Source organism: Prunus persica, chromosome G5 (genome assembly GCF_000346465.2).
Source record: "Prunus persica cultivar Lovell chromosome G5, Prunus_persica_NCBIv2, whole genome shotgun sequence".
Classification (NCBI taxonomy): Eukaryota; Viridiplantae; Streptophyta; class Magnoliopsida; order Rosales; family Rosaceae; genus Prunus; species Prunus persica.
The window spans coordinates 1,855,960-1,878,226 of NC_034013.1; the positions used below are offsets into that span (position 1 = coordinate 1,855,960).

Sequence of the window (22,267 nt, forward strand, 5' to 3'; positions counted from 1 at the left end):
TAACTGAATACCACCAAACTTTTAAATACTTTTTAAAAGTCACAATTGAATACCACTAGACTTTTATATACTCTTTAAAAGTCTAAATTGAATACCTCCAGACTTTTAAACTCTATAAAAGTCATTAAAAGTTTGAATTGGATACACCCCCTCTAGCCAGCCGTGGGCACACTTCCTCGACTATCTTGACGCACATCTGCTAGACCAACAACCTAGCCTTATTTGTTTGATTGTAGGCTGTAAACCACTCGCTACAAGTTCCTGATAAAAATATAAAATAAAAAGATATAAAAAAAACCCCACAAGTATTGGTTTGTATTATCTACATCGTCGGCCCATCTCCCTCTGCTGATGCGCTATTTAAGGGGCTAATAACATATGCAAAATGAATAGCCATTGAAAATCGTATTTGCTAACAGGCGGATTAAGGGTCCATTTGGGATTGCTGTACTGTGAAAATAATTACTTTAGGATTTGCTGTAAGAGAAATCAGTTGTGAATGAAAGTAGTTTGGCGTTCGATAAATTTTATATTGAAAGTGATTTTGATACAAAAATCTATTTAAAAGTGTTTGGTAAATATTTGTGTAAAACAGCTGTGAGTTGTGAAAATGATTAAAAAAGACATGATATTGAAATAAATTTTTTTATTCAAGTGTTTGGTATTATATATATTTTTAAAAAAATAGTCGCATTTCTTTTTCCTTTTTTTTTTTGGCCAAAACATTGTCACTTTCAAGTATGCAAATCTTTTATTAAATATTTTTGTTGAGAGACACCCTAAATAAAATAACATTAAAAAATTAAAACAAAATTAACTCACCCTCTCTGCACCCCTCCCACAGATCCACCTTGATCTTAACAATCAACACCCTGAAAAGCTCCCACACAGTCAACAATGTCAAAGTCAAGATCCAATACAAGGAGAGTATTCTGCCAAACCAATAGAGGTCTATCTTTGCTCACAAGTAGCTCCAGGATGGCCGTAACATTGCCGACTACAACATCCAAAAATAATCCACTCTCCACCTTGTGCTCTGACTTCGTGGCAGATAGAGATAGTTACCTTTCTTTGGCTGATTGAAGCTTAAGGACGAAAATCCTTCTATTGCTCTATCAAATTATTCAAATATTTCAATTTGTTGTGTGCAATAATGCTTTGTCAATGAAAATGGGAGGATGTACTAAAAAAAAATGAAAATGGGAGGAGTTGGAATGGGTTGCTTTATCAAAACATTCCCTTGAGGTTTGAGAGGTTTTTACCTTTGAAACGTTGTGAGAAGAATGAGATGGTTCATGCGGGAAGAAGACGAGGGATAGTTGGAATGTGCTTGGATGGAAGAAGATGAGGGACATATGATGTAAATTAGAAAAGTTAACAAGGATATTATAGGTAATTCATTAAAATTCATTAAACAACCCAGTTCCTTGTTTAGCTTTCCGCGAAAGCTGAAATAAAATCAGCCCTTAACCTGATTTCTAAAATTGCGGTCACTGACAGCTATTTTATCCCAAAAATGATTATCTCGCCTTTACCAAACAAGGTGAACTTCAAAAACTTTATCAGAAATCACTTTTTAGTCTAAATAATCAATGTCAAACGGGCACTAAATAATAAAATTATGGGAATGTCCTTTATTAATGAAATTCGGTTCATCAGACTAGCCCCTTGGCACATACGTGAGTAGTTATGTTCTATAAAAGTAGAACCTATTATTTTATTTTATTTTATTTTATTTTATAATTTTGTTTAATATGAAAAATATGAATTGACCATATTATCCTCATTCAATTAATCATTTCAATTCTTAATGTTGAATTAACCATGAGCATTTTCTAATATTTTGAATGTTTCACTATTCTTTACCTTTTGCTTTATACATATAGATTTGAACAAAAACATAAAAATATATATATGGAACCATAATACGTAAAATAAACTCACTCCACAATTCCTTTTTCATTTTACATATTCTGTCAAAAAGTAGAACCAGAATTAAAGCAGATTTAAGAATTGAATTTGTACAGAAGGGAAACATAATATTACATAACAAACAGGGGCCCATAGGCACTACAATACTTGACTGGTTATTGTCATGAAATCATATTTTACAAAAATGGCATAAACAAGAATCATTTCCGGCACGACCACCTATTTATATAAATATCATATACACTTAATTTTGGGGAACAAAAGGCAAGAGGAATTACAAGATAACGAAAGAAAAAGAAAGGCTAAAAAAATGACTCCAACATGTGGAATTATTTTCCATCCGCATGCAGAGACGAGTCTGAACGCACCCAAGCAAAATGAGAGCAAGACGAGCAAATTACACTCAGAATCTCATTGGTCATGAATAAGATGCTTGGCCATGTAGACAACAGATGGTGCAGGCCTTCTAAATGCCACTAATCTGCTGAAAGAATAAACGAATCGAATGGATAATGTACCTTTGCAGATTCTGAGTCCCTTTCACTGTTTGCATTACATGCCTGACATGAGATGAGACCGATGTAGATGCAAATTCTGACTTGCCCTGCCTGCATAAAGCCTTTTTAATCAGAGCTGGAATCGTAGAAGTCACTTGGGCATGGTGTCATGACCTCAGATTCAAGCACCTGGACCACCCTATGCATGGAGGGTCGATCTTCGGAAGTTGAAGAGACACATTGAATGGCGACGGAGAGCAAGGCATCAAGGCTTTCGGCTTGCACCCCCTCGCACTGTGGATCAACAATGTCTCTTTGCCTATTCTCTGTGACCAGAATATTCAACTGCAAAGGGCGTTATAAATAGATTAGAAGAGTTGACTCAGAGTGGAATTCACAAAATCATATTAGGAGGACCATTAAGGAGGTAGTAGCTCCAAAACTTTCACATAAGATCTACTTGACTGCAACAATCAATCAAAACCCACAGCATTTTCATTTTCTTTCTTTCACCTATAATATTGAACAAGAGGAGTAATTGCTTTCCAATAGTTGATGCGGATATCCAGCCAAATTTAGAGTACACAATTTGCACAGAATGTCACCACTAGATCTAACTTCGTATCAAAAAGCAATATAACCACAAGAAAAAGATCACTTTCTACAGAAACCACAAGTAGAAAAGAGACATACCCAGCCAACAATGTTGAGGCCCTTCTCAATGAATGATGCATCTGTGGGTCGTTTTCCACTCAACACTTCAAGCACCAGGACCCCAAAACTATAAACATCAGTCTTCTCAGTTGCTCTGCCACTTTGCATATACTCTGCCAATGATGTCAAGTAACTCAGAATATATATAAATGTAAGATAAACTACATTTTTACTCTTTCAGAAAGAATTTCCTGCAAATAGACACCAGAAACTTTTCCACCCTTTTGGGTAACATAGACATCTATTATAAGCAGCTGATTTGGAAACCCATACATTACCAGACACCTCAAGTTTGAGGTGTTGTATGTGAAAATGAACACATTATAATCGTGCTTGTGGACTAGAAAAATATGTTTCTAAAGCTGGACACAAGGGAATGCTCACTCTATCCAACTCAGATATGAATCCGTAGTCTTTCATTCTTTGGAAGAAATCATCAGGTCATTTTGTTGATTATGTGATTATTCCTTCGGATTCATTCTCAAAGAAATTCTGTATCATCTCAAACAAAGCAACACAAGGAATGCATTGTGCACACTCTTTTGTATGTCATGAAAAGTCTTTTGTATTTTCTTATTTCAATAAAGAAGCGTACTTTCAGTAATAGAAAAAGAACAGTACAGTACAGTAAAGGGGCAAGTTCTCCACTGAACTAACTAGACCACTCATGTAAAGCTACAAACAGATCTAAACATCAAAAGATTGCATGACAGCAGTCACAATGACAAACTAAAATATAGCAGCACCCCAATTATAAAAAACTAACCAGAACAAAACTATCTGTATAACTCTGAAGACACAGCCCAAAGGAAATCCCAAAACGAATTCTATCCCACAAATGATCCACCTCCTCATCCACTGCTCTCTCAAATATCCTTACATTCCTATCCATCCATACCACCCAAAAAATTGTCATCGCAGAACATTTCTCACACACCATGACCATCTCTTTTCCACCAAACTTATATCCCTCCCACAATAAAACCTCACATGAAGCTGGAGTATCCCAACTCACTTGGCCTCCCTAATCAATCTTTTCTCCCCCTCTAGATAAATAGATTTTTTTTTTTTTAAATCCAGAAGAGGTTTCATTAAAAGCTCACTCAAATTATTACTCAAATGGGATAAAAAAGCGATTGAACACGTGTTAATTCTGACGGTGTGACACCTTCAGTTTGCAAATGTCAATTTTCTAGTTGTTCGGGGATGAGTGGAAATTTGGGAACTTAGTTTCAGAAACTGTTGCCCCAAAAAAAATTACAGTGACAGTGACTCTGGTGTTTGGTCAAGGTTGCCAGTGAATAGTCAAAAGTCTAGTAGTTGGTATTAAAAGAGAAAGTTGGAATCTCTTATGGGCATGGTTGGGATCTTGTGGAAGGTCAGCCTAAGTACTTCGGTTGTCTTTTAGAGGGAGAAACCCCAGAGCTTCCAGTTTACACGTCCCCATGTTTTGGGACAATCCAAAGAAGGTTGGATAGTTGGAACAGCGGCTTTTTATCTCAGAGCAGGAGGCTTAACTTGGTTCAACCAGATCGGCGAGTCTACCAATTTACTACCTCTCTATGTTTTGGTTACCTTGCAAGGTGGCAAACAAAAACAAAAAGCTTATGCATGATTTTTTACGGAAAGGGTATGGATGAAGGAAAGATAGATCACTTAGTGAATTAGAATGTTGCATCCCATTCTCAGGGCCAACGGTGGCTTAGGAGTGGTAAACTTGCTCAACAGAAAGATTGGCTTTTTCAGGGAAGTAATTGTGGAGATATATTCTAAAGTCAGATTCTCTTAGGCATTCAGGCATCCGGAGTAAACATGGTTTGCATGTCAATGGGTGGGGCTCTAAAGTGGTGGTTAAGAGGCTCCATTCACTGTCCATGGAGGGACATTTATCACAGACTTTTTGTCTTAGAGTCTGTCCTTTGCTCCATATTGGGAAATGGGGAGAGGATTCATTTTTGGGAAGATTTTTGAATAGGGGAGTCTAACCTTTGCTCTTATTCTTTCTTTTTTTGTTTCTACAGAAAACAAACTTCATTGAGGAAAAGAAAGAGTACGAAACAGAGGACAAGGTTTCCTCAGACCCAACGAACCTAACAAATACTAAAATTTAAAACAGGCACCAAAAGACTTGCAACAAAATGCAGACTACCATAACAATACTCTTAAGGCCACAATTTTCCAATCCCACAGTATAAGTAAAAAAGAATAGTCCCTAAATTCTGGAGAAACTGGAGCCCTTAAAGTAGCCCAAAATCAGACTCCCTCCCACAAATTATCCACTTCCCCCTCTCTAACATCGTCAAAAATCCTTCTACTTCTTTCCACTCAAACTACCAAAAACAGCCATCACATCACATCTCCCAAGCACCATCCCCACCTTCCCTTTGAATTACAGATGCCTTGAACAGGATTTACAAGAGAATACCCTGATGACTCCAAACACCAAATTTTCCTATATTTTCTTGTTGCTTTGAGAGAGCGGTCTAAGAAATTTGAGGTAGCTAGGCTGAGCTGGGTGAAGCCCTGTGCTTGTAATTACTTAATCATTCAGGCATTGTGCTTTCAGTGGAAGAAAGAAGGCAGAGGTCCTGCAGTGCGCTAGAGATTTTCTAGTAGTGGTTTCCTTATGGAAAACAGTCAAATTTTGGGCTTCACTATGGTCATTTCTTATGAATTCAGAGATTCTCTGTTCCTCCTGAACATGAATTGGTAACCCCCATTCCTAGGATATATTTAGATGTTTGTGGTTTGGCAGCTTTTTGGACGTTCTGTTTTAGCTTTTAGTATTGTTTTGATGATTACTATTCTTGTTTTACTGCTTAGGATTCTGTCAGGATTGTTCTGTGGTTTTGTTGTTACTTGGGAGTTCTACTGTGTTAATCTGTTGTTCTGGCTCTGTTTAGGCTCTCTTAGGCAGCTTGGCTGCTCTATTTGGGTGTTTAGTTTAGTGGACTGCTGTTTCACTTTTGTTTTATTGCGATTCTGTTGTTATAACCAAATCAGTTTACTGACCAAACAAAAAAAGCGGGTCTTGACCTCAACAGCTTTTATGCATCGCAAATCGTTTTGGTAGTGTGTGAAAGTCTGTTCTAGGTCAAAATCCTGATTACTGTTTTCCAACTACTGTGGATCTAGTCAATATAAGAATTCAGAGAGTTGAGAGCTCAGCATATTTAAACAGGAAACTCTAGTCAAATTCATATTGCTTACCTGGAGCCAAATAACCAAATGTTCCAGCAACAATTGTCGTAATGTGAGTTTCTTCGTCCTCCAACAGTTTGGCAAGTCCAAAGTCAGATACTCGTGCCTCAAGATTTCCATCAAGCAAAATATTGCTTGACTTTATGTCTCGGTGTATGATCCTAGGTGAGCAATCGTGATGCAAGTAAGCCAGGCCTTTTGCTGCTCCCATTATGATATTCAAGCGTGCATCCCAGTCTAGCTGCTCAGATCTTTCTGTGGAATGCATCATGGAATATTATTGTTCCAAGGGTTTATTTATACGTAACAAATATGTATAATGCGAAGGAAAAAATTTGTACAAAAGCAAGAAACAAAAAAGTCTCTGGTAAAATGAAAGTGATGTTATGAAAATTAGGATTACTGATCAACTTTGGTAGGACAAAGTGCAATTTTGGATCTCATTAGTCGTTATTGGATTTGGTTTTGATTATGGGAATTCCAAGGGCTGCTGTCTCTGAAGATTTTATTTAGCTTGCTTTGATGCAACATCATTTTGCTATCAGTTAGCAAGTTGATGGTGTTAGGTTTTGCATCCAAGGGACAGCTTCTTCACCATATCTTCACCAATTAAGTTAGTTTGTTAAGTTTTGTTTCTCGTTTGGAAGCAATAGCAACAAACAACCTAATAAAACAAAAGCTTAAAACATTGAATATGATGGAAAAATATAGCAGCATTATTTTCTCCAAAATGCACTTTGATCACTAATAACTTACCCAATTCCTCATTTAGTTACATGGTATTTCATTGTTCTGCAAATCAAATTACTTATATTTGATGTCTATGACATGCATGTGTTTTAACATGTTATTAAGGAATACAGGAACTGCACAGACACGGTTGATTTATCAACTATTAAGGTGATTTTGGGCCACATTTTATGCTCCTTGTTATAAGAAAAGCACAAAATTTCCATTGAAGTGGAAATCCTGAATCAACAAATGTACCATAACGTACACTAAATATTGAACCTGATAAATGATGCATATCCCCCTGATGGAGATCATGATGCGTGTCTATTCGCAACCTCAATAAAAAGACACCACTGTCCTTTTGTTGGACAGTCTTAAATATTGAAATAGTTATATGCATTACTTCTTTTTTTTTTCTTTTCCTTTTTTACAAAATATATATTCCAATCTTAGTTTTGAAATAGTTATATGCATTACTTCTTTTTTTTTTCTTTTCCTTTTTTACAAAATATATATTCCAATCTTAGTTTGCCTTCTAGGGGTTTTCTCTCTCTTTTAAAAAGGATTTTCTTTCACCTTCGTTTCCTAGGTTCTACATTCATTACCCCCTTAATTCATGTTTAAATAACTTTATTATTACATTAAACCAGATGCACATGTAGCATGTCAAAGCAATAAAGTTAAACACAAGAAAAACATCTCACCGTGAAGAGCTTCATCAAGGCTTCCACCAGATAGGAAATCATAGATTAACAACTTTGATGTAGGAGAATTGCAATATCCCCTTAAATTCACTAGGTATCGGTGTTTTATACTTCCAAGAATTTCTAGCTCCCTTTCGAAAAAACGATCAAAACCCTCATTCATCTTTACAATTCTTTTTAATGCAAATAGATTGCCATCATCCATTGCAAGCTTGTACACTGTTCCAAAGCCCCCACAACCAATTATGTGTTCCTCATTCAAAGTCTCTAATTTCTTAATTATGTCTTTAGAAGAGTATGGCAAATCTCCATGAAACATTACAATTGATGCACCTGAAGTAACAAAGTGTTAGTAGAGATATCGAAGTCTAGGAACTCAAGATTTGCTACATGTAAATCAAATATAACCCATAAAATAGCTAGGAACAGTACCTCCACTAACATCCATTGCGAGACCTTTTCTGTCATGTTTACCAAACTTTTTATAAAGAAAGCAACCCCAGAAACACATGAGAGCCACCAGAAGAAGTGCACCCACAGTTGCTGATGCACTAATAAGTAGCCGACCAGAGTATTTCTTCTTTCCACCTTGATTTTGATCTACAATGGGTTAAATACAAAACATGAACACCATAAGGTTTTAAACATTTTAAATTCTGTAATAATAGAAATTCTTTCACTTCCTAAGGATTCACTGGATATTCACACACATTGGAACCATCTATTTCACTTCGAAGGAGTTTTACCTGAGTTTGGAGATTGCGAATTTGGTGGAGATTCTCGAGGGTCATCTTTGCATATAGTACTGATTTGTTTCCCACACAAATCACGATTTCCATCAAAGCTGCAATGAAATGTAGCAATTGACTATTTAAATAACATGGAAATCTTTGGGGACCACATTTCCATAGTTCCACATAAATTGTCGGTAACTGTGGCAAGATAGAAATCTTAAGAAAGTCTATCAGAGTAGACATTAAATGGGCAATAATATGATAACAATCCCTTTCCATGTTGATCATTCATCACTTTTACATTAGAAATATTTCACCCTACTGGAAGATAAAAGATAAAGGACATAGGAATGAGAGTGAAATGAAGTAGAAACCATACGAATCATGAATAAGTGAGAACTGTACGCTATCAAATAGCTTCATGATGACCCAGAACACATAAACTTCAGAAGATAAGCTGTACTTACGAGCTTTGAGGTAAGGTGGTAAGCATGCCATCAGATGGTATTGGTCCAACCAGAAAATTGTTTGACACATTGCTACAGAAAATTAAGATTCCATTGATCAATAAATTAGATCAAATTTCCTATGTTCAATAAAGCACCAATTATCAAGTTTGGATATAACTAAAAAGAATGAGGCTACTCACAAAGTGACAAGCTTATCCAACTTCCCTAGTGACACAGGAATATTCCCACTGAGAGAGTTACTTGAAATATCTCTGTAATTTAAGAACATAGAATAGTGATGAGTTCCACATTGTAACACCAAATGCACGAAAATAATAAATCTACTGATTCGATAAATTGGACTTCATGCTTTCTGATAGGATTTTTCCACGAATATTTCAACATCATAATCATTTGCATCATCTGAAGTTAATGTGTGCAAGGAATTAACAACCATATCATGCATATTATTTGATGAGGACATCTAGGGTTTACAAAAGAAAGGGATGGAAGAGGAAGTCATTTAATATGGTCTTTAAATCTGGCAATTTTTTATTCCTGCGATTAGTTTCTAACTTGTTCTCTGAGTTTTCCAGATTTTAGTAAGATTTTTAAGTTTTCCAGATTTTATAGGATTTATAAGTTTCCTATTACATTTTGGTTAGAATTTCTGTTTTAGCAAGGGATTTTTTTATCCTATTGTCTCTAGGTTTTAGTTTGCTATATATACCCCCATGTAATTCTTTAAAATTCAGTTGTTGAGATATAAAGAAAAGCTTATTTTCCAGAGATTGGAGACAACTTGGTGTGCCAAACCGCTGGAGTGATTCCAGACCTATCCCTTTAGTTCTATTTTCTGTTTTCCATTGTTTCTGCTTCCGCTAAACTACCTAAATACTCAATTCACCCATATCCTACATCATTATTGCTTCTAATAGGTTTATTTCTTCCAAACATTTGCACAAATATTATAACTGTTGAATAAGCTATAGCATTCAAAATAAAAAATAAATGCACATCATAAGGCGACATATGAGAGCATTCACTAACTACTATGGTATAATATGAAACTCGAAATTGTATACATAAATATGTTAATCAGTATAGTATTTACTGTCTCATTGTCACATCCAGTGATGATAAGTTAAACACTTTAGTTAGCCATAACCGCAGCCAACAGATCTACAAAATAACTTGTTTAAAGCTATAAATTCTTAACCCATATAGAATTAGTTAAAAGAAGTAAAGGACACTATAAACGAAGATTGCTGCCCCAGTTTAAACAGATAACCATTTAAATTTCCCCGAGGTACATCTAGAAAATTTTACCTGGCAGGTTCACTAGATTAAAATGTATAAATAACTAGTTGAAGAATCAGGCAACCCTTTCATCTACTATATCCGCTTCATTTGATGAGTGAAGAAAACTCTTATTGGGCAATTCTCCTAGTTCTGGTTCCACTTTAAAGTGATTCATTCCTTATCTTTACCATTTCATATCTTTATTGATATCTAAGCAGCTTAGTTGTCTTGTGGTAAGCTAAATAAACAGCTCTATAGTAAAACTGTATACATGAAAACATCAATGCATGTACAATGCGAAATTTAACTTCTCCTGCATATTGCTTTAAAAGACAGTGAATTAAACAAATTTATCATTACCATGAAAAACAGTTGTTAAACAAGAAAGCATAAGTTGGTCCTGGGATGTTTATCTGATATCTTTCAAGCTACAATCTTACGATGGATGCATCACCTTAGTTATCAAATTTAAAACTAGGAAATACGAAAAACATTTAAAGGGACATAAATTTTTTTTAACATGTTAGAAACAACTCACAAATATTTGAGGTCTAAAAGCTTTCCCAATTCATTGGGAATTAATCCACTTAAGTAATTACCCTGCAAGTATCTGTATGAACAAAATAAACTCAACTTCAGCAGGAAACAAACAGGATTACTCAGTATGAAAAGGAAACGTGGATAAAATACAGTTATAGTTTGGAAATTTTTCTATTCACAATCAAAGAAAACATATTGTAAAAGCTGCAACTTATAACTTAACTTTCAGAAATAAGCAAAATTACTCAGTTCAGAATGAAACACAGATAAAATACAGATATTTCTATACAAATTGTTAAGCTACACCTAGGACAAGCTATTCTTGTCACAAGCTAAATGAAAGATGCTACGAGGAAAAACAATACTAAGAAGTGAAAGATAGCACTGCTGCTTTTAAATATGAATATACTAGAACAAAAACAACACTAGTATTAAGCAAACAATACATACTAATATAAGTAAAGTACTCATACTTGAGTCAGGTTTAACCACACATGAAACAGTTCCAAGGGGATCCAAGGAGGTGGATATAGCTAATAGAGACAATTTTTTTTTTAATCGAATCTATTAGAGACAATAAAAATGCATGACAAGGTCATATTCATAGTACAAATCAGTCCATTTCAGGTGAGTAATTTGATTTAAGTTCTACTTCTTCAAAGGTTAAATGCAAAGATTTACGTCATCCATGTATTAACATAAGCTGTGAAGAATACCTGAAATAACCTAAAAACTTTGGCAAAATTATTGAGAGATGAAGACAACTGAACTAAGCTTTCCTGATGGTCAAGGAGAACAGTTTCACAACACATTAAGAAATAAAAGAGTGATTAGGATTCTTCAATCATTTTCACTTCCAAATCCGAAATCATATTGATTGCCCTCACCCTCAATAGGTTACCCTTGCCATCCTCAACTTATTCACTTTTCTACCGAAGGTAAGTTACGAAACAACTTTGTTATCCTATTCTCTAATCCATTTCACCACTGTTCTTTTGTCTCCATGAAATTTCCTCCTTCATCACCGTCCTCAAACCAATTCCTAAGATCAGAACTTCCCTTCTCAAGACCTCACCAACACTCTTTCCCCCTCAAGAACATCCAATTTCTTGATCCTATTCAATTGCACTATTCTAATGATAAACAAAATTTATTGAAAAACTTAGAAAACTCCAACAAAAACCTACAGAACACAAAATGTTCACCTGAAAGCAGTTCCAACAGTGGACAGAGTACAAGATGTCCACCAAAATTATATTTAAATGAAACAATTCCCTAGTGCTTGTTTTGATGAGTTTCAGACAACTATGCCAGTATGGTGAAATCTGGTTATAAACTTACCCAAGATAATCACACCGTATATATTTGCCTCTCAAAGTGAAATTGCAGCAGCTATTGTGTGTGTTCATGACAAGTGATTCACTGGGGTGATGCTTAAAAGTTGAAAATATTGAAAACTCGCTTAGCTAATGAATTTGAGAGAGATTCGGAGACCTAGTCTTCATATAGAAGTTGCCAGATCAGGAAAAGGCATATTTCCAAATAAAATGCATCTTCTTCAAGATAGGCGGATGGTAGGACGCAAACAAGTTGATACTCAAACTAAGCTGGTCACGTTTATGAGGAAGGTATCAAAAGCTTGATTCTTTTCAGACACATGTCCTGTATAGCTTATGTTGCGAGTGTATTCAGCCAGTTTATGCATGCACCCCATGCTCCGCATCTAGATGTAAGTTTTCACATGTAATAATTGAAATATGCTCCTGGAGAAGATTTTTATTTTCTAAGCATGGACACTTAAAAGGTGGAAGCATACACAGATGTTGAGTAAGTTGGTTCTGTTGATGATAGAAGGTCCACTTTAAGTTACTACACCTTTATTGGAACCTTGGTAACCGGAAACTAAGAAACAATCAGTGGTTGCGAGGTCAAGTGCAAAAACAGAATTTTGGGCTATGGTGTATTGGATTTCATAATAGCTGTGGTTACAAATATTGTTCAAGGAATTGAGTTTTAAACGAGTTCCTATGACACTTTATAGTGATATTAAGCCTTCAATCGGTAAAGCTCTATCCGATTGAAAATGATAGGACTAAACGTATTAAATTTGACAAGAATTTCATCAAGGACAAATTAGATGCCGGCATAATTTGTAAAATGCTGTCATGATGGAAGATAATTTTTCTTGGCAAAGGAGCATCCCAAGTAAAGTTTTTCATTCAACTTTATGCAAATTTGGCATCTGTAATCTATACACCACCTTGAGGAGGAGTGTTAGTATTACTAATTTTTATTGTTAAGGGTTTACCGAATTGACAGTTAATATGTCTATTATATGATTTCAAGGTTCACTCACAGCCAAACAAGTTAAAATCCTTAGTTAACTAATTCAAATCTAAAGCCATCAGTTATTCAAATCACCTTATCATATGATATCCAGAAAACAAAAGGAGTCACCTTTTTAGCAGTGATGGAAAAAAAAAAAAAAAAAAACACTTAAAAGGATGAGCACATATCTGTTATTAAACAAATATTCTTTGTTGAATCACTGTATATAATGATCTCCAACCAACTAATTGGAAATATGAACAACCATCATTCAGTAGTGAACATAAGAACACTTTTTACAAGATAACAATTAGTGCAGGTGAACTTACATTCCCTGCAACTCTGTGCAATTCCCCAGATCTGAAGGAATAGTCCCATAAAAGTTGTTGTTATGAAGAGCTCTACAACATAATACATCATTCATAGAATCAGTCAGAGGAAGACATTTTGATATATCAAAGATACATCAACTACCAGAAAAGCTATTATATTTCTCAAAGATACATACAAAATCTTCAGCTGATCTAACTTCCCAAGGTCAGGCGACACAGATCCACTCAACTTGTGACCAGCAAGACTCCTGCCAGATAAGTCATGAGAAGCAAACTTATAATTGCAAGTACCAATTTTCATTCTTATGCAAAAAAGAAATTAGGTCTCGATAATGAATTATAAGGTCTATCCACCACTGGACCAAGGAACAAAAGCATGCCCCACTGCACTTTCTCCGAATCCAGAAGAATAACACTGAAGGGAATGTCTCTAAAATGTCAAACAACAATGCCTGAAGAGAAGCTATGACCTTAATTCTATCCTAAGTAAATCCACCTCTTCAACTTGCATTCAAAAACTCCCTATTTCTTTTCGATCACACAGTCCATTGAAGAGCAAAAGTCGCACACTTTCAAAAAGTCACTGCTTTCTTGTTATTCCCTACTAGCAACGTATCATACACCAACAAAAGATGACAATTTTGAGATCAAACCCACAAAATGTCAAACACCCCCAATAATTGAGACTATACTTGTCTTGTGAAAGAACAATGTTAAAAGATTTGATGAACATTCTCCCCCTTTTTTTTACACATTTGACACCAATGTGGAGATAAACACACAAGTCTACTTTTTTTTTTCTAATAGGAGACAAGACCTTATTAATAAAGAGCAACGGTGCACTATTGGGGACAAGATGTCCTCTAAAGCAAAGAAAAAACCAAAACCATCAACATAAATCTCAAGAAACAAGTGTTAGTTCGATATGTATATAAAGTGATAAAGAACATAATTATAGGTATTCAGAACTCACAAGTAGATTACTCTCTTTGTTTTCTTATCACATTTCACTCCTTTCCAATTACAAGGATCAGGATCTTCTGGTCTCCATTGAATAAGGAAACCATCTGAACTAACAACTGCTGTCCTGAAGCTTAGAAGTGCCTCACCTGCAAATTAGAAACAGCATTCAATATACCAACCATATCAGATTAGGGCATGCCTGTCAGTCTAGTAATACACAAGAATAGACTACTTTTTCAGATTAAGTAAACGTACACACTAGTACAGGCACATTCTTGGAATCACTTGTGTGATTACCTGATTAGTGTTTCTAACCAAACTTCACATAGGCTAATACAAATACATCAGCAAATAAAAATAAAACAGCATATCCATTATTTCCAAGGTTTTGTTTTGATGGTAAGAAGTCAGTTGATATTTCTTCATTAGTTATAATATTTGGCATGCCTCAAGACAACTCAAAATTAAATAGAAGAAAAAGGACAAGAGAGAAACAATATGTCAAATTACCATCACGACTGATAGCTCTGCATTCGTTCGTTATTATGTAAAGCAGTAGAATGTAAAGAAGCCAGGGTCCACTCCATTTCTCCAAAAAGATGCCCATAGTGGCACTGGTCAAGCATAATACAGCAACTATAATTCATCTGACACGCCAAGCTTTAAAATGCTTCCCTCTAGTTGATGATGACATCCAGCAGCCGGAAATGCAAGAAAAAGGAAGCCTGGAGTCTAACAGTAGAAGCAACACAAGAACCTCATTCAAGAAAGTGACCAAAGCATTTTAGAATTTGTATGCATTTTTCTGTGTTTAATAGCGGTTTGAACTTGGCCAAAAAAAGTAGCCATTTGAATGTATTATCTTAGATTTAGCAAATACAAGTTACTTTTTATAAATTGTCATATGTTCAGGTTCAGATCTATACTATATCACATGTTAGGAATCCTTCGAGCTTCCTAACAAAAACACAAAACAGTTTCCATTAATGTGTTGGAAAATGAAAAATAACTAAAGATGGCATCAGGTACAATGGAAATTACTATACTCACGGTAAGCAATACAGCAAAAGTGCATCCCCGAACTAGTAAAACAGATACATCAGACAGACAATAAACAACCGCATTTAAAAAGATCTAGGAAAATGCTGAGTATAATACCATTTCAAAGCTACCCTAGTTTAGAGTGCGGATGACAAATCATGTCAACCCTACCCTCTTGATCTCCCATTTTACCTTCCGGTCACCAACTAAGCTCTTTCATAACCCCAAAAATTAACTATAATGACCATGCTATACTTCATTTCCAACCCAACAAAACTCATACAATAAATTATTTTATTAACGGTAAAACAGAAGTCTTTGCATATAGACCCATTGTGTACCAAACTATCTAGGAGGGATTTACATGCACATTTAAAACGATATGTAATTTACTATAACAAGCTCATAACTGTCAAGGATTACAAAAGCAAGTCGAATAATAAATGCAATTAGTAAACCCAATAACACATTGAATTTATTTTCAAGCGAAGAAAGAACTTCCACCCAAGAAAAATCTTAAGCACCATCAATCATTCTTTCATTTTTTTCGTCAAATTAGAAACTTCTCAATTACTCATTCCAAGTCCACTGCTAGTCCTAACAGCTAAAACTTAGTGAATTAGCTCTAATTCACCATTAATACATTTCCATACATTTCCATACACTTCAACATAATTGAAAATAAATTGAAGTAGCTAGCATCGCATAAATTAAAGCAAAAAGAAAATCTTGAGCTGAAATTGAGTGAGATTTACCGAGAAATGTGAAAGATGAAGAAGCAGCTGTTGGTTGTGATCGATCTGAGAGAGAATGCAGATTAAGCTGTGAAACAGAGAAAGAGCAGGAAAGGGCAAAACGCCACCGCACTAGTCTCCCCCTTTGCTGAAGTCTCTGAGATTTGTGCCTACGCCAAGAGAGAGAATGCGAGACGAGAAAGAGAGAGAGAGAGAGAGAGTGTGTCTGTGAGACTGAGAGAGAGAGCAGTGAGAGAGTGAATGTGTGGAATTTAGATGCTTTGGAAATAAAAAATTAAAAAATAGGGCATTAAGGGAAATTAGCACAACCAAATAAGGGAAAGTGCCTTCGCACGTGCCTAGGCTGACCTCCCGTACGTGCCACCGACCGACACCTAACATTGGAAACCCCCAAGAAAAAATTAATAAATAAAAAATAAAATGATTGGCTCTCCTACGGTTCGCTATTTTACAGTGGAGTGGAGTGTGCCGTTGAATGGTGCACAAAAGTTGTCATGCATAACTTCTCTTGGTGGAAAAAGTTTCCAGCATTTATCCGGTTCCTTATTTGGTTGAGTTTGGTTTGGTTCGGTTCAAATTTATAGTAAACAAAACTCATTTATATCAGCAATAATTTGGCTAAACCGTAATTAAATTTTTATAAAATTGGTTTAATTTGATTTGGTATATTGCCATCTTCGTTCGATATGGTCAATATTCAATTTTAGATATTATGAGTTCTCTTGGTTTTTTTTTCTTTCTTTAGTCTGGGGTGTTAGTTTATTTAGTATATGTTTCATTTCTGATAAAGCTGGGTGTTTAAATAAGACCCTAATTCTTAGAATTATGAAGTAAAAAATTTGAGAGATTGAAGAGATTTTTCATTTTATTATTTTATTTAGTTTTTAAAGCTTGGACTGAATTTTCTAATGAATATCAGTTTTTAAAATCAATGAAAGTTTATTTTTTTCCAGTGTTAAAATAACGATATATACTAATAAAATTGTCTTTATATTTTGTTCATGCTAATATCAATTAATTATGATTGAATTAAGAAAAATATTTCAGTGTTTAATTTAAGGTACATGTGAATTTATTCTTGGAGAAATATGTGTAAAAAGTGGATATTTCATGACCATGGTGAAGGCTTGCTTCTCTGTCAAGTCAACCTCATTTTGATCTCCCAACTTCCATTCAAAATCTCTAACCAAATTGGCCACAAAATATTCAACATGAAGCAGTGACACATTAATAGCTGGGCAAATCCTCCTCCCCGCACCAAAGGGCATCATTTGAATACCTCTAACTCCCTTGATATCAAACTTCACCTCTTGTTGACCAGTTTGTATGAATCTCCCTGGTCTAAACTCCATCGGTCTTTCCCACACATTTGGATCACGTGACATTTCTGCCACTGTAAAATTCACCATTGCATCTTTTGGTATGTCATAACCATCCATTTGAATATCTTTCAAGACAGCCCGTGGCAAGATGAAGTGGCTTGGTGGATGTCGGCGTAGAGTTTCTAACACAACTGCCTTCAAATAAGGCATCTTTATTAAATCATCTTCTGCAATATCTTGTTTTGGTTTTACAACAGAGTTGATTTCATCTAAAAGCTTCTTCTGAATGTCTTGGTTCTTCACTAAGTTGGCCATAACCCATTGTAATGTGGTGGTCGATGTATCGGTTCCGCCTAGCAGAAACTCCGAACACAAACTTACCTTTTCATCATCCGTAAGCTTTCTTCCACCACCGTCGGGGAGCTGAAGATCCATTAGACTATCAACATAAGAGAGAATACATTCTTCGTCTTCAAATTCCTTGTTGATTTTTTTACTCATTAACCATTCATGACGTGCTTTTATGATTGAGAGAATGACACCTACTTGATTACGACGAATCTGTAAGAGTTCCTTCCACAACTTTCGAAACACGATCTTTGATATGGTCGGCATAAAATTTAGTTTGTTGAACCTAACGAAATTCAAAAGCAGTGCTTGTTGCACGCTTTCAATATCTTTAATGGTTTTACCATCAAATTTGACTCCAAAACACATATAAGATAGTAAACCAAACATGACAAATTGAAAATTGTGCACCACATGGATGGCCTTGTTGCCAGATTCTGTTTCATCTAAGATCTTGTCCTTTAAAAGATTATATGCCCATCTACGACCATGCGAATACGTCTCGAGTCGAGAAGTATGCATTATGGACATAAGATTTTGACGAAGAAGACGCCAAATTGGGCCATATGGTGCAGAGCTAACAGTGCACTGGTTGCTAAAGAAGATTCGGGTGGTTTCGAGAGCAGCAGGGCGACCAGCAAAGACTGTACCATTTCTCACAAGTGCTCGATGAGCAGCTTCGTGGGTAGTGATGAAAATGGCAGGACGAGACCCGATATGGAGAGTAACAATAGGGCCATAATTGGAACGCAAATGGTGGAGAACGGGCTCAACATTAGCGAAGTTGCTAGAAGATTTGAGAAGCCAATAGATGTTCCCTAAGATAGGCAAGGTTGGGGGACTTGGTGGTAGTCTTTTACTGCTTAGGAGCTTTAGTAGCGCAGTAAAAGAAATGTAGAGGCAAACAAAGGCAAGGAGAAGAAACCAAAACTCCATTTGGAAATGTAAAAAAAGGAAATTTAATGCATCTTCTAGGTGTTGTAGTTTGAAGGATACGTAAATATGTTATTTATATTTGCTCCAAGTAGGGTTTAAAGATTGACGGTAAAACGTAAATGCAGTTTCCATACATCAATCCAGTTCTGAACTGATGTCATTATTTGTCAAAAGGAAAAGAAACGAATGTCATTAGTAACTTCTCACTTTCTAAGTCCTAGTTTTTTATTTATTTATTTTTTTAAATATAAAAAAAACTTGTTATTCATGTTTATATACAAAGTCAACTAGTGAAATACCACTAGATTCAAAGAAAGTTGGCGATTTATAATGGATCAATCAGTCTTTTAATCACTGGATGTGAAAAATTAAAAATGGATGTAGAATATAACCCCTTGTTTGGTATCCTACTCCAAAAAATAAATTAAAAAAACTATGATTCTTTTTAAAACCATGAGTTTTCAAATAGTGATTTTAAGATCTAAATGGAGAGATGAGAGAGAGACGATATCGACCACGATGTAGGAGGGGGAGAGGGAAGCGGGTGGCTATGGTGGGGAATGGAGGTTGTGGCTGGAAGAGAAAGGGTTAAATGTGGGTATGACAAAATATATATTTTTTCTTATTTTTTATTTTTGTGAAATGGTAGAATGGGTGGGTTTGTGAGTTTAGGGTTTTTTTCCTAAGTCCTTAGAAGTCATTTGACAAAGGGTTATTTGTCTTTAAAATTTTGAAGATAAGATGGATGGGGAAATAAGACAGGTGGGTGGAAATAACAGCACTCTTTAGAATTTAGGCTTTTTAGTGCAAATAGTCCTTGTGGTTAATGAAATTATCACCTTTGGTCCTTAATTTTTTTTGTGACATTAATGGTCCTTAAGGTTACTCTCTATACATCAAATTGGTCCCTATTGTAAGCTCTGTCAAATTTTCTGTTTGAGTGTTGACATGGCAAATATGTAGAGCCCACACATCCAATTATATAAAGCCAAATGGATTTAAATAAAAGATATCATAAAAATTAAAATCCAAAAAAAATTGACTAAAAAATTTAAGAAAAATGAGATTAAAACTTCAATAAATAAAAAAATTGAAACCATCCCTCCCCCTCCCCTCCCCTACCCCTCTGTATCCCCCTCTTCTCTCTCTCTCTCTCTCTCTCTCTCTCTCTCTCTCTCTCTCTCTCTCTCTCTCTCTTCCAAGAAAGAATCAAGTAAAGAAAATGACAGCAAATACAAAATTGGTCATGGGCATTGAGTTGATGAGAGCAGAAGAAAGGGCTCTTACACTGCCAATAGTCTACCTAAAAAACAATTTTAAAAACTTGGGTATGAGATTCAATTTTTTGGTTTTAATATAAAAATACCATTTTGCCCCTTCATTTAATAAAAAAAAGTTAACAAAATTGACGGCAGGACCATTTGTCATAACGAAAGTGAAGTTAAAGACCACAAGAATGATTTTGAAAATTAAGGGACTCAAATGCAAATCGGATCTAAGTTCAGGGACTAATAACATGATTAACCTTATAAATAAAAGACAAGAAATACAACTCATTAAATAAAAGATGAGAAATGCAACTCATTAAATAAAAGACAAGTAATACAACTAATTTAATAAAAGACAAGCAATACAACTAATTTAATAAAAGACAAGCAATACAACCTAATGGTTTTGATCATTTAATCAATCGGTGTTGCTAGGTCCATCGTCACGAAAAAGCCTTCTTCTCATAACATCTCTTCGTTATAGCTTCCAAAATGACTTTGTTTCAAGGGACATATGAATCGTATCCACAGCCATGGTTTTCCAAACCTTATTCTCCATGTCTTGTTTGCATATATACTCTATTTTCATGTCTCTCTCAATTCTCATTGGGCCGCTCAGAGCAATTTGCTCCAAAAATTTTGCAGTATCATTGGTGGAATTACTTCATCTCTTGACCTTCACCGCCTTTCTCCCAATAAGCCTCGGCTCCTTTTGGATTGGTGAGTCTTGATTCATCGGGGAATTCAAAGGCGAATTTGATGACATTGAATCGTGGAGCAGCGTCTCGTTCAACACAATAGTCGGACCCGTGGGAATAATTTTGAATCTCAAAATTAAAATATTTTTTTCCTTGGCTAATGGCACTGAACCACATTTGTGTTTGCATAATCTATTAAAAAAATTATTGGAAATGCAAGAAAAATTGAAAAAAAAAAAGGACATTAAATTTGATAAAACGGAAATTACAAATAATTTACCTCGTTGCAAAGATTTTCGCAGCTTCTAATGTTGTCCCTCGCTTTTGCCAACCAATCTCTCCATTTTCCCAACTCTTTATTCAAAATTTTCCACTTACTAGCCAAGACCATTTTCGTACGAGCGGAACCCGATCTTTCACAAAATTCGGCATGAATTTTTCTCCACATATGAGAGAACTTCATCTCATTGCCCGTGATCGGACAATGACCAACTTGGACCCAACACCCAAACAACAAAACATCTTCCAAGGTTGTCCACGCCCCTCTAGCTTCAATGTAGGATGCCATTTGTAATTGAATACAAATAAAATTTGGAAAGTGAAGAAAATTTGGTGTGGAAAGTGAATAATATTGGAAGGAGAAGAAAATGCATGAAGATTTGGTGTGGAAAGTGAAGAATATTGGTAGATATTTATAGAAAAAATTCAGAATTTTTTGGTTGGATTAGAGGACAAAAAAGGATCGGATAAGCCAAGCTTCTAGTCATTGGCAAAAATCAGGGCTGATGCCTGGCTTCAGCTTTAACGTTAGCAGCCCCCAGACACGGGCTCGGGTTCGTTTTGCCTTTGGGCTTGCTCGGTTTGTAGGGACCCACCTCCTTCCCAAGCCACACCTGCACGCTGGAAGCTCGAAATGGGGCTTGGGCCCCTTTTGCCCAGGGCAAACCCTTATGGTGAAAGTGCTCTAAGGAAAAGAAAAGTAGATGGCGGATCACCTTGCTAAGTTCTCTCTTTGGCATGAAAGAAACTCTGGAATAGACATTCCAACTAAGATTGAAAACTCAAAACAACCAAAATTCTCAAAATCCATCTCCAAGAGTGAGCTACACAAAAGGCTACAAAACAAGGGAGGACTACACACAAAGGTCAATGGCCCTTTGGCCAACTCAGGCTAAATATTTGGATAGGGCCCAACTGACGTCACCTAGCCGTTGGATGACGTCGGCTAGTTTAATTAATTAATTATTTAAATTTTATAATTTTAATAAATTTGAAAAAATAATTTTTTATAAATACCTCTCTCATTTTTACATAATTTCTCACAACATCTTCATCATTTTGCATATTATCCTTCCTCAATTTCATCCTTCAACATAATTTCTCACGATCTCTTCATTCTTTTATAATCTATCCTTCATCCTTTTCCATTAAAATTAATTTTTAAGTTCTTTTAAGAACAAGAAAAAATATA

The 22,267-nt window shown here is 35.4% G+C and overlaps 2 protein-coding genes across 3 annotated transcripts; both read right to left on the reverse strand.

Moving 5' to 3' along the window:
• Positions 1,927-16,587, reverse strand: LOC18776166 (LRR receptor-like serine/threonine-protein kinase FEI 2). 2 transcript variants are annotated; one of them, XM_007210807.2, is made up of 14 exons: positions 16,225-16,587; positions 14,939-15,153; positions 14,439-14,574; positions 13,642-13,713; positions 13,463-13,534; positions 10,804-10,875; positions 9,164-9,235; positions 8,982-9,053; positions 8,527-8,624; positions 8,213-8,380; positions 7,781-8,113; positions 6,354-6,599; positions 3,123-3,256; positions 1,927-2,774 (listed from the first exon to the last, which is right to left on the reverse strand). In XM_007210807.2, the coding sequence occupies exons 2-14, from the start codon at positions 15,033-15,035 to the stop codon at positions 2,556-2,558; spliced, it is 1,791 nt and encodes a 596-aa protein (XP_007210869.1). In that variant the 5' UTR covers positions 15,036-15,153; positions 16,225-16,587; the 3' UTR covers positions 1,927-2,555. The 2 variants fall into 2 exon arrangements, with proteins under 2 accessions (XP_007210869.1, XP_020419443.1); XM_020563854.1 differs by having other exon boundaries at positions 14,939-15,160; positions 16,225-16,472.
• Positions 17,280-18,830, reverse strand: LOC18777678 (cytochrome P450 89A2). The gene has a single exon (XM_007208827.1). It carries the CDS (start codon positions 18,828-18,830, stop codon positions 17,280-17,282), a length of 1,551 nt encoding a protein of 516 aa, XP_007208889.1.